This window comes from Nothoprocta perdicaria, unplaced genomic scaffold (assembly GCF_003342845.1).
Source record: "Nothoprocta perdicaria isolate Ctin4 unplaced genomic scaffold, notPer1 scaffold_32, whole genome shotgun sequence".
In the NCBI taxonomy this organism is placed as follows: domain Eukaryota; kingdom Metazoa; phylum Chordata; class Aves; order Tinamiformes; family Tinamidae; genus Nothoprocta; species Nothoprocta perdicaria.
Window position 1 is genome coordinate 4,139,468 of NW_020455555.1, and position 12,082 is coordinate 4,151,549.

Below are 12,082 nucleotides of genomic sequence, written 5' to 3' on the forward strand. Positions count from 1 at the left end.
CTCTCGCCTCTTCCTCTCGCCTCTTCCTCTCGCCTCTTCCTCTCGCCTCTTCCTCTCGCCTCTTCCTCTCGCCTCTTCCTCTCGCCTCTTCCTCTTTTCACCATCGGTTTATTCTTTTATAATTTTGTTGTTCTGTTGCCTGCTAGAACTTATGGTAATTCTTTCTTATTAAATTGAATACTTGTATAAGTGTTCAGACTTGTCACATGCAGAAGTATATTATTTTCAGCAGAAAATGTATTAAAAATTTTCATCTTAGTATGTAGTTTGCGCCTGTGAAAACATTYGTATTGGTGGTTGTATTTTTTTGAGGACTGTCTTTTTCCACCAAGACCTCCTTAAAACTTGTAGATTTTTACTTTTTAATGATATTACTCTTCTATTAAAGAATAGTGAAATCACTTATTTCATAGTGATTTATASACACTGGCTGAGAGATTAAGGGAAGATTAATTTTTCTCTTTTAGAATATTGATTTGAAGTTGTTGTTGCCCAAAATGTTTGGATTGGTATGTTGAACAGTTAGAATCATGTTATGGAATCAGAACAGCTTCAAATTATTTAAATGAAAAAAAAAATGTGAGACATCAGATAATTCTCTAGCAGTAGTCTGCATTTAAACAGGTTAAGTCTATTGCTGACCATGTATTTTGGGAGAAAGTAGAGACTTCTGTTCAACACAGTAGTGTTACCAGCATAAGTCATCTTGGATTGCCTTAGTCAAGCACTGCTGTTAAAAGTAAGATGAAAGTTCTTTGATGTCAATTGAGCACGTGTATAAAATAGTTTTGTTAACAGAAATACAGGCACTCTGTATTTTTGATACTGGTTAAAGACAGCAATCAAAAGACCAGAAAGTATTTAACTGAAGCAAGCATTTTGTTCCCTTTTCCTGCCTGAACAGAAGCTTTCCAACAATGCRGAATCCTTCAAGTTGCTTGTGGACATAAACTTTAAAGAATATAGTTTTAAAAATGAATGTTTTAGTTATTGTACTTCTCTCATAATTGGGAGTCATTTAAAACCATATTTCTTATTATTTGATATCTGCACTTAAGTGGGCAGTAATGCCACAAATCCAGCCTATTGTGAACACTAGCAATATACTTGGGGTATTGTGTCAGTGCTGTGACTATAGGTATAGATACTACGTGGTGGAAGCGTGCTCCAAAGGAAGCTTCACCTTGAGACACTTATCTTGGATTTTGAGATACAATTTTTAAATTACASAGCCTAATCTGCAGTTGTAGTTACAATGGCTTGAGGGTCTTCCAAGTCTAAACTGAAAGCTTTAGTTTATATTCAAGAATGTTTATAGTGCTGAGGGAGCTTTAAATATGTTGAAAGAAATTGTAGTTGACTGTGTGAAAAGCACCTGGAGTTATTTTAAATAAGTTCATGTAATCCTATATGACTTAATATATTGGTGTAATAATATTGTATTATACTAAGACTTCAGCAAATTTTTCAAGAAGTGCTTGTTACAGCTAGCAGTAAGATGAGTCTTAGTGCTGGTGTGTTGAGTTGATGCCATGTAGGTTATTAAGTTTCAGACAACAGTTAGCCAGGTGCATACTGGAGGCAAGAGCAAATACGTATTTTCAGAAGCTTTTGATGATGAGCTTTGCTTGCTACCTTTAAAAGAAGGATGAGGAATTTGTACAAATTCCTGGGAGTTCAGGTCAAAAATTGCTTTCTAGAACACTCAACTTTTTGGCTAAGAACTTCTTCYTTGGAGCAAGAGACCCAGTAAGTGGGAGAGAAGAAGATTTTTCATGTTTTCCTGCTTTGCAGGACTGTGGCTGGGATGTGCTCTGTGGAGGAGTGTTATTTGCAGGTGCTTGGCTTAGGGGAGAGACACAGCTCTTGCCAGGGCTTTTGCCTCTGCAGGGCTTACAGAGAAGAGAGAGAGAGAGAAGAGAGAGAGAAAAGGGAAAAAAAATGGAAGAAACTCAATAAGAACGAAGGCATTTTGGAACTTTCTTATGTTTTTCTTTCTGATACATTGTGAAATTCCTCATGCTATGCCAATGAAGTCTGTTTGGAATGGTGCCTGTATAATGTTAATGCATTGCCTTACAAACTAGGGTCAGTAAGATGTTGACTGGCTGATGAGTAATACATTACTTATAGACTTATATATAGTTTATGTCGTTTTATACCATTATGTAAGTTGGACATTCTGAGAGAAATGATTGCTATTAGTTCAAGTTCTGAAGCATTGGTAACGGTTATTTTTTTAAGTTTGGCTTTCACTGCTTCCAAAAAATCTTTTATTTAGTGAATTTATAACACTGGTGCTTGCTTCAGGAAAGTGTAAGTATTTTTACTAATTAATCAAAACTTTTTCAATAATTGCATAATTTTAGTACACTGAGCTATTTGTTTATCTAACTGGGTCATGCAGCTTCAATTACATCAACATTACTSTTTTAGGAGTATTTCTTTGCATGCTGCATGCATTATTGCTGTTAAAGGCAAACTAATTGTCATGCTGCTTACTCTGAAGGAAGCCTTCATTTGCTTCATCCCTTCTGCCCTGATGAGACGTTGTGTCTTAGACTTTGGGATCTTTAATTTTTCATATTAAAGTCCATATTAAAGGACTCCATTGATTAGTAAAGAAAAAGTGAGCCTGTCCACTAACTCCCATGTTCTTTTGCTCCTGTCAGAGCAGTTTCGTCCTTCTCCGGTGCAGTTCAGCAGCCCTGAGAGCGCAGTGTGTCTCGTGGATGGGCAGCAGCAGGGGGAGCAGTGTAGCTTTCCTTGYGCTCCTGCTCTCTCCTAACTCGGCTAGAGTTAGCTGATTGTCAGTGCAGAATAGCAACCATCGTTCTCGAAACTTAGCTCATGTAAGGAAATCTTCTCTCTGTGGCTGAGCTAAAAACCTTACTCTGCATGTTTCATCTCGTTATGCCTCTCTGTCCAGGCAGTCATTTATCTTTTCTACAGATGCAAAAATGCTCCTGCCATGAGGACAGGTTTCTGTGTTGTGGCTAGCTCATGTTTAGCCTACTTTCCCCCAGGACCCTCAGGCCCTTTGTAGAAATTACTGAATTTCCTTAGGCTCCTGTTGTCCCATTCCTTCAGTGTGTCTGGGTGTCTCTGTGTGGTGTTGTGTCCTCTGGGATATTGACTGCACCTTTCCCTTTGTATCATCCTCAGACTTGACAAGAGCCCATTCTAGCTCCTTCCAGTCCAAGATAAAGGAGATAAATAGGCTTGATCGCCCAATAAACCCACATGGAACTTCCCTAGTAACCTGTCTCCAAGCCGATCACAAACTTCAGGGGATTATCAGGGGATCTATCCTTTGGGCCTGATGACGCAGGTTTTCATTCTTCTAGTAGTCCACCCATCTGGACTGTAAAGTCCCAGCTTGAATACAAGGATTTGGTGAAATCATTTCCTTTTTTAAAAACTTTGACTTTTTTCTTTTATTATATTATTATATTGAAACTTGTACAGGAGGACACAAGAGTTGCTCAAATCATGCTATACTTTGAGTGACATTCTTCGAGATTGCACCTCCAACATAATCACTTCATCCCAACYAGCTGCTTATAGCCATTATCAGCAGCATGCCGTTTTAACAGCATAGAGATTTTGATAACTGTTATGTGTAATGTTGAGAATCTTTATAGATGATGATTTATAATGTGCTTTGACATCTTTATTGCCTACATTTTCCATAAAATTCTATTAAAAATCTATTTAGCTCTGTAAAGYAATTATTTATCTATTATTTTATCTGTTATCTTCTTTCATAGACTTCTTGTTGAYATCCATGATTGAATGTTTCACTATATGCATTTGGTCTATGTTGCATACAAAAAAACAATACTTTATCACTTTTTATTTAGTAAGATGATTGCATTACTTGTTCATGTAACTTCTATTGCATTGCATACATACTTTTTATAAGAAACTGCCTCTGTATTTCACACACACCTTCACCGAAAAAATCATGTCAAGATTTTGTCAGTATTATGTTGTATAGAGGCAAACACCGGGACTTTATGTAGGGAAAGGACTATGGGAAAACATAAATCTTTTAAAATAAGATAATGTGATTAAGGAGTCTAAGGTGGAGTGCAAGTTGTGTGGTATTGTGTATGTGTATTCAAAATATCTTAAGAGAAACTGGTTTTAAAATTCAGTTATTGTGCAATTTGTCATCATGTCAATCAAATCTGGATTCATGTATTTTCTGCACCTGTATATTTTTATTTGCAAATGTATTTAATCTTGTGCTGCACATATGTCACTATATTCCCACATGAATCTAAGAATAATGCTATTTTCCATGCATCTCCATCTTCTCTAGGCAAGAATGTGTTATAGCATGATGTTGCTGACGTTTAATCATATATTCGTTGAATTAATTTCTTCTGAACATCCTAGAAATCAAGATGTTATTTTGACAAGTTGCTGTATAATAAAGTAAACAATTTTCAGTTATGTTCATAACTGTGATGTGTGTGTTTGTATGTGTGCAGGAAGAAGAACAAGCTGCAGTTGGAAAGACTACACAATGGACGTTTCTTTCTCTCTCCCAAATTAGTGCTCTTTCAGAAGAAAATATTGAAGGAGTTCAAAAGTAAGTGGCAGTGATRACAGCATTAAAACTAGAATTGATTAGAACTAATTAGAAGTAACAGCGAAATAAAAATTGTAGAGCTTTTTTAGATTTTGGTTCTGATGTCAGTACTTAAATTGATTGTCAGTTGTATCACTCATTTCAAAAATACTGTGAGAAATAGGATTTCTTGAAGAAAAATAAAAATAAAGAACCTTTATCTTGGGATCTTGTTAATATGTTTAGTGTTTGTGTAAATCTTTACTGTAATATGTCAGAATAAAAAATCAAAAAGGCTTTAAAATTTCAGAGACCTTTAAGAACATGTGAGTAGGTAGCCATTATGGTGCACTGAGGCAAAAAAAAAAAAAAAAGAGGCAGCCAGAGATTAGTGAGGTAAGTCTATATTGCCTTTCCTTTAGCAGCACTGTCTTATTGTAAGTCATAGCAGTAATAGCTAAATATAAGAGGTCAGGAATACTTCCTAAGTCATTTAAACCCTAGAAAACGCTAGACTTAAAATTTAATAATGGTATATTCAAGAAGTGGTATATCAAGAAGTGCTTGATATAGTTTGGCAGTAGTTGTCTCCACTAGCAAATTCTGGTGCTCTTAATTTGGGAAAAATACCCGAAACAAACACTGTGTCTTTCTGGAAAAGTGAAAAAATAAGGGAAATTAAAATATTATTCATGAAAATATTTTATTCTTATTTATATTTGTTTTAAGAAAAAGTTCTTCACCTAGTGGTTGTTTTTTTCTTTTCTTTTTTTTTTTTTAGACTCCCTTTTAGAAAGGGAGTTTCTCCACGTTAGATAGTAACAAGGTGAAGGAATTTTTTCACTTTTTTCCCTTGCATGATAGGTCTCTTTATGCACTTTAATGCAGACAGAAGCATAGAACTCACCGGAGTCTAAAATATGTTTAGTGGCAAAATTTCATGTTAAATTTTCTCATTTATTTGAAAAAGAACACTGAAAGATCATTTACTTTTCTTATTCTCAGTTGATCACATATATACTTACATGTGTGTGTGAGTATACACACAAARACTGTGCAACTGTATCTTAAAGTATATACTGCATCTAACTGAAAGGAAGATGTTTGTAGGGCATTTTATGCACTATAAGCATTTTAGAGTAATGAAATTTTGTTAGTTYGCCACAGCGCATCATTTTTATACACAAGAAGTGTTTGAAGGCTGCAGAAAGGGATAGAAAACCAGAATAAGAAATCTGATAGAGTAAGAGAATTTTCATGTCCTGTGTTCCCATATGTCTTGGAACTTTGTGCTGCTCTTGATCTCCATACTACTTGAGCACCTTTCATGACGGAGAAAATAGCAATCAAAGTAATGAAGAAATCTAAAGCACCCATCATTTCCCAGTCATTTATAGATACAGTTATCATAGTATGCCTTACAGAATATTGAAAAGATGTGTACAAGGTATTGTTAGCAGCGTCAGAGAAATCTAAATCCCTTAGAAGTTCTGATTATGGAAACATGGAGTTGGCAGAAGCTTCAGAAAGAGAGGATATGGACTATTTCAAACCACGGCAAGTTCAGTTGGCCACATTCCACCGCTATTTTAGTGCAGAGTTAAGTGTCTTGCATTACACAGCTGTGCAAATTTGTCAGAACAAAGGAATACATGTTTTAAACAAAACTGATTGGATTAAGCTTTTTATTTTGTTAGCTATTGAGCCTTTAATTAAAAAAGAAAAAACTTTCATCTTATTTAACAATAAATTTCTATTGGTGAAAATCCTGAAAAGCTGACAGTTGCCAATAAGTGGTTTTGAGATTAACACTTTTTAATAGGAAGAAATAAGCAGTTGGAGAAAAAAAAAAWWATTTCATTCATAGGGGAGGAGAAATTGTAACCACAACTGGCACCTGTATTATCAGGAACAGTTAAGAAGCCAGGGTCTGCTTTAGTGCAAATTTGAACTATATGAGACCCAGCTGAAGTTGCATTGTAAGAACAGCAAACTGAAATGCTAGACCTGTTCCTCTATAATTTCCGTATGCAGAAAAGATCATGTGATAATAAAAGTGCATATTAGTTCTATGTTTGGATAGAGTACAGGTAAGAGTGCTGGCAACAGCATGATCCCCCTAAAGGGAATATATTTTTCTCACTACCTTTTAAATTTACTGAAAAGCTTACAAAGTGTGCCAGTTAAAAAAAAGATGAAACTGTTTTCTAAAAGTCTAAATTATGAAAGTGGAATTTAAATATCTTAATTTAGGTATTTCAGTAATTTTATACTATATTATTTGCATGATTTGTAAATATAAATTCTTCAGAGATTACAGTTTTCTTTGGTTTTTTACCTCAATTTGGTTAATTTTGTTAATTAATCATATTTTAGAATTTAAATAGCACCTTTTGAAAAATTGTTGGGGCCTATTTGTTTCTTACAGTTGGCAAATTGTCCTTTGATCATGAACTCTTGTATTCAGAAAATGTAGGTAAATCTGGGATTATATATACAACTGCAAGGAGGTTAAGTTCATCTTTGGAATGTATAACTGCGTTTTTAATTTCAATATTTTATTATGTGCTYGCTCTTGTTAGAAAGCTGGAAGAATTCCTGAATTTTAAACAATTAAAAACATCTTTGAAGGAAGCTATTTTGCTAGATTATTATACCTCAGGATTTTGGTGGGCTAAAGAAATGAACTTCAGTCTTGAACAGCTCGCAGGATTCATGGGTCTGTTAAATCTCCTTTTAGAGAATCTCAGTGGTAAGTATAATTAAAAATTATAGAATAAAAATATCTGATGTGGAAAGCAAGAGTGTCTTCCAATCATTTTACTGGAATGATTTTTAATTATAAGTAATTGTAAAATGGTTTATTGTTTTCCCTTGAATGTTGGCACACTATAACTTCTACCTGATAATAAATCTTATTGACATAAAGCCTTGGTTAGAAGGAAACATAGCCTGTTTAGCAGAATTTTCCTTGTTTTTTGTACTGTACATGGTGTGAGAGGACCAGACCCTACATAGACCTTATTTGTGACTATGATAAAGTAAATAATAATTACAGTAGAGTGAGAGCAGGGACCCCTTAAATTCCAATTCCAGCTCTCTCGCTGACTGACTCACTCTAGCCTCGGGCACATTTCTCTGCTGTTCAAGATATTCAGTACATCCTGTAGCATTACAGAGGGTGAATTACATTTATTTTATCCTTGGAGGTGAAATCTTGGGCAGCTTTCTCTATGCCAAATACTGTACTTCTGGCACAAAATATATAGGTTAGTTAAAGACTGGTGAAGGAAGTAAACTGGCATTACTGCCGAGGATGAAAAACAACAGTAAAAGGGCTGTAGCTCCTGTGGCTCTGAAAATATTTGCTGCGAAGTATATATCTTTCGTCTAGTGGGAACAAAATAGCCATAAAAATTGTAGCAGCATCCTCTCAAAAGCCCTTTTCAGAGATCATAATGCTTGCTTAACATTAACTTTGAAGGTATGTTGAGAAAAGACCATCCCAGAGGACAAGTGAGAGGACACAGTGGTTCCACTCAAAGGGGAAGATGAATATTTAAAATCAAACTCATAATAGAGGTTATATTCTTTCATTGTGGTTTAATTCAAGGGCTTTTTGACTTGGAATTTTGACAGACCATCTACGTGCTTTATGATCATTGGAATTCAGTTGTCCTTCCTGTCCCCAATGAGAAAGTATCTTAGTATATGCTAGCTGTGTTAGTCCAACAATGGAGAGAATAGAAACATGTCAGACATCAGTTTTATTAGACTATGTGTARTGCTTGTGTACCAGACAGGATGGTAGTACAGCTGATTATTAAAGCTGACTGACATTTTTCAGGAACATGATTTTAGTGGCATAAAGCTTTGCCAAACTTTAACTCTTAAAGCAGAATTTTCCATGGCTTTAAGCAGAATTTCCAACTCTGTAAGCAGAATTTCCATGGATCTGCCTYTGCTTAATTTTAACATGTAAGTTTAAGCTAAAACAGCTAAATGGGCTTCCAGCCAGAAGCAATGTGGAAAGAAAAAAAAAAAAAAAGTATTATTTTGTGCATGTAAAATGATCCTGGCAAGGAGTTCTAATATCCCTGTGCTTTGAAGTAAAGCAAGGACTGTGAATTTACTTTTTGCTGTCCTGTGAAAATCCATTTAGATTTGGCTAGGATACATGGCTTTTGTGGAAAGAAAATGCAGCTTGTAAATGCATACAGGAGACTCCTTAGATTTGTTCACAGCTACATTTCCCAAATAATTCATCTTATAAGGTATGCTGTAGCCCAAGGCTGAGATTAATTTCCTTGTAATTGCGTTCTCAGCTCACGCAAACTGCAGGACYGAACATTGAAAGTAACAGCAAAAAGCTAGTATCTTCAGTAATTTAAATGACARCGTCCTTCCCCTTCTCTGCACTGGACCTAAGCAGCCTGGAAAAGTTAGCTGATTTAAACATAACAGCAGGGAATGGGAAAAAATAATTTAGACAGGGAGAGAGGTGGAAGCTCATTTGAGGCTGGTGAAGGAGAGAGGAAAACAGATTTAGAAAATTAGAGGCTGTGGTTGATAGGTAAAGAGAAACAGGTGGAAGCTGAAGAATCATTGCTGCYTGGACAGGGACTTCTAGGGAGGAAAATGGAACAGGATAACTGATAATGCAACAGGATCCAACTAAGGAGATAACAGCTAAGGAGCCAGGATGAATTATTTCTGTGATTTGCTTTACTTCTATACATTGAAGATAATGTGCTCCTGCCCTACCACACAGAAGTGCTATGACAGATATCCTGACAGGTGCAGTTGGGACTGAAAATCTAGTGGTCAGAGGAAAAAGAAAATATGGACTAGTTGGAGAAAGGAACTGGCACTGGGTCTTGTGGCTACTCACTCTGTACTCTCACTCTTGTACTCTGGCTTTACTTCCCCACTAGATGTGATATTTCTGGTTCTATTACTCTTTCTCATTTCCTGTGGTTTCTATTTCCTCCACATTCTCTGTATTTCTTTCTTTCTTCTTCCATTATGGTTATTTATACTGTATTGCCTCTGTTACTGAAAAGAAGAAAGGTGAAATTATGAGGGTTTGATTGCTGTACTACTAAAAGACAAAACGATAAAGATCAGGATCCTATATGTTTTTTTAATTTGTTTGCTGTACAAAGATCCAAGGAGCAGTTCAGTTAGAGAATTAAAGCAATAAGGCAAATAAATCTATTTCACTGCTGCTAGATATTTCCCCATTTTCTATTCTATATTTTTAAGATTTGAAAAGAACAAGGAAATAGCATTCTTAACTTTTTTTTTTAATTTCACTATAGCCATAGCAATAGTACACACTGAATACAAATCAGAAAGATAAAGCTTCTATTTTTCAACAGAAGGTTCAACAAATAACACTCTATTTCTCCTTTTTGTCAAGCCAGTTTATGAAAACAATTTAAATTTTAGTTCCAAGCTGCTGTAGCATTTGGCTTTGATTTCCAGAGTGGAAATATAAAGTAATTAGCTTCTTCAGGCTTGCAAAAATCTCCCACTGTTTGATGATGCATGCAGAATATTAAGCATAATTCAGTTTAATTATGACCATAAGCACTTAAGAAAAAAATTACTGGTTATCCTTTTTAATATCTGTTACTGGTTGATGCTGCAAGGAACTAGGTCAGAAGGACAGTCTTCTACAATTCATAAACAGTAACATTTATTTTAGAGGTAGTCATGCTATACACTTCAAATTTACCTGCTTTTCTGCCCTTATCTCTGAATAAGTAAAGAATCAATCAGTAGCATCATGTACATCCATCACTGCAATCCTTAGATTGTGAGACTTCATCAGTGATTTTGTGATGAAACATGAACATGCCTTTTATTAATAACAATAATAACAGAAGGCAATAGTGTTTGGCTGCTATTTTTAAGTTTTTGCCTGATTCACACTGTAACTTACTAAACTTAAAGTCCCAACTTCTCTGTGTTAAGCAAAATCTGTCAAACTTAACGCTTAATTTTTCTTCTTCTGGACTGCTTTGCAGACAAACATATGACATTAGGCGATAACATAAAAGAACTTGGAAGAACAATGGCTGGAATAGGAGGAGCTCATTCCGAAGAAAGTGGTGACTTGTTTTTCTTCAGTATTGAGCAAGCCAAAGCAGTCATTGATTACTTGAATATCAGGTATTACATCAGGGTCAATTATTTCTTATTCTAGTTATTTGATACTGTAGGAAGTCTGCAGATATAATGAGTTAAAATGATTTAGTTGGATATGTTAATGGTGTACCAAAACAAAGTGATTGCRTTTCAAAGACAGCAGAAATACAGCACTTATATGAAGAAGTCTCTTGACAGATCTCAGAGATGCAAGAAGAGATGCAAATAGCATTAATTAAATCACTTGTTAAAAGTGAGAGTTGGATAGTAGCTCATCATGTATCTCTGTATACAGTCTCGACAATCCAGTGGAATATACAGACTTTTCTCCATTGACATGTCATAATCATAACAGTGGCTGTACACTGTTTCCACTTGGGTATGCCAGGGGCAAGAAGAGATGGGAAATGGAAGAGATACTATCTTAATGTATGCTTATGTGCTGTGCTAGATGTATACTCTTCAGCCGCTTTCCTGATCTGAATAGTAGTGCTAGAGGGAGAGTGCTTGTGGCACAGACGCATAAAAATGAGTTAGATGATGATGTCATTATTGATCCATATGTAGAATTGTTAGGCATTTTCTGACTATTCTTTTGCTAGGAGTAGTCTGACACTTCAAAAACTATTTGAGAGTGTTGGATGCAGAAAAGTGTTTCCTCTTGAAGGAAGACAAATATTAATGGCCAATTGCCTCCTGGTTTAGAATACTTGTGGTTTTGAACTGGGTGTTTAACCCGAACTAGGTGGTCACTTCTCTGGGTGTCTCTCTGTTTTGCCCTGTTATCTCTCTTCCCCCTCCCCCCGCTCATGAAATGAGAACATCTCTTTAAATCTCAGGGTCCTGTACAAGGCAAACCAATGTGCTGCCAGATACCAGCCCTAAACTTAAAAGAAACTTGGCATTAACATGTCTCACTCAATTTTAACTTTTCCTTTCCATGTCTATAACTATTATATATGTATATGAAACAAGTGGTCTTTCCAAACAGGATCTCTATGGTTCATATATAAAGTATGTATTGTTAAAGATCTCATGTATGAATTTAAGCCCTTCACAGTGGCAAGGACTTGATCAGAGAGATTAGGTCCTCTGCCCTACTGTCACTGAAGTATTAACTCAATGGGAATGCCATCAGACTACAGGACTTTATCAGCGATATTGTTCTGGCTATGTGTAATTTTGTGTTCAGATTCTGCTCGACTTCTAATAAGTCCATGCCGTTACAAGTTCATGAATATTTAAACATACACTGGAGTTTATCATATATATGGAGTTTATACAATTTCTATTTCAGTCCTTTGATTTTTTTATAAAAAAAAAAGAATCAGCACACTTTTTATTTGTCTG

The 12,082-nt window shown here is 35.5% G+C and overlaps 1 protein-coding gene across 1 annotated transcript in view; it reads left to right on the top strand.

Annotated features, from left to right (window-relative positions):
• CABCOCO1 (ciliary associated calcium binding coiled-coil 1) overlaps window positions 1-12,082 on the top strand; it is a 46,651-nt gene that overhangs the window by 14,632 nt on the left and 19,937 nt on the right. The window contains exons 3-5 of the mRNA XM_026042992.1: window positions 4,500-4,600; window positions 7,162-7,331; window positions 10,612-10,756. Of these exons, the coding sequence (XP_025898777.1) occupies window positions 4,500-4,600; window positions 7,162-7,331; window positions 10,612-10,756 (416 nt within the window). The remainder of the gene's footprint in view (window positions 1-4,499; window positions 4,601-7,161; window positions 7,332-10,611; window positions 10,757-12,082) is intronic.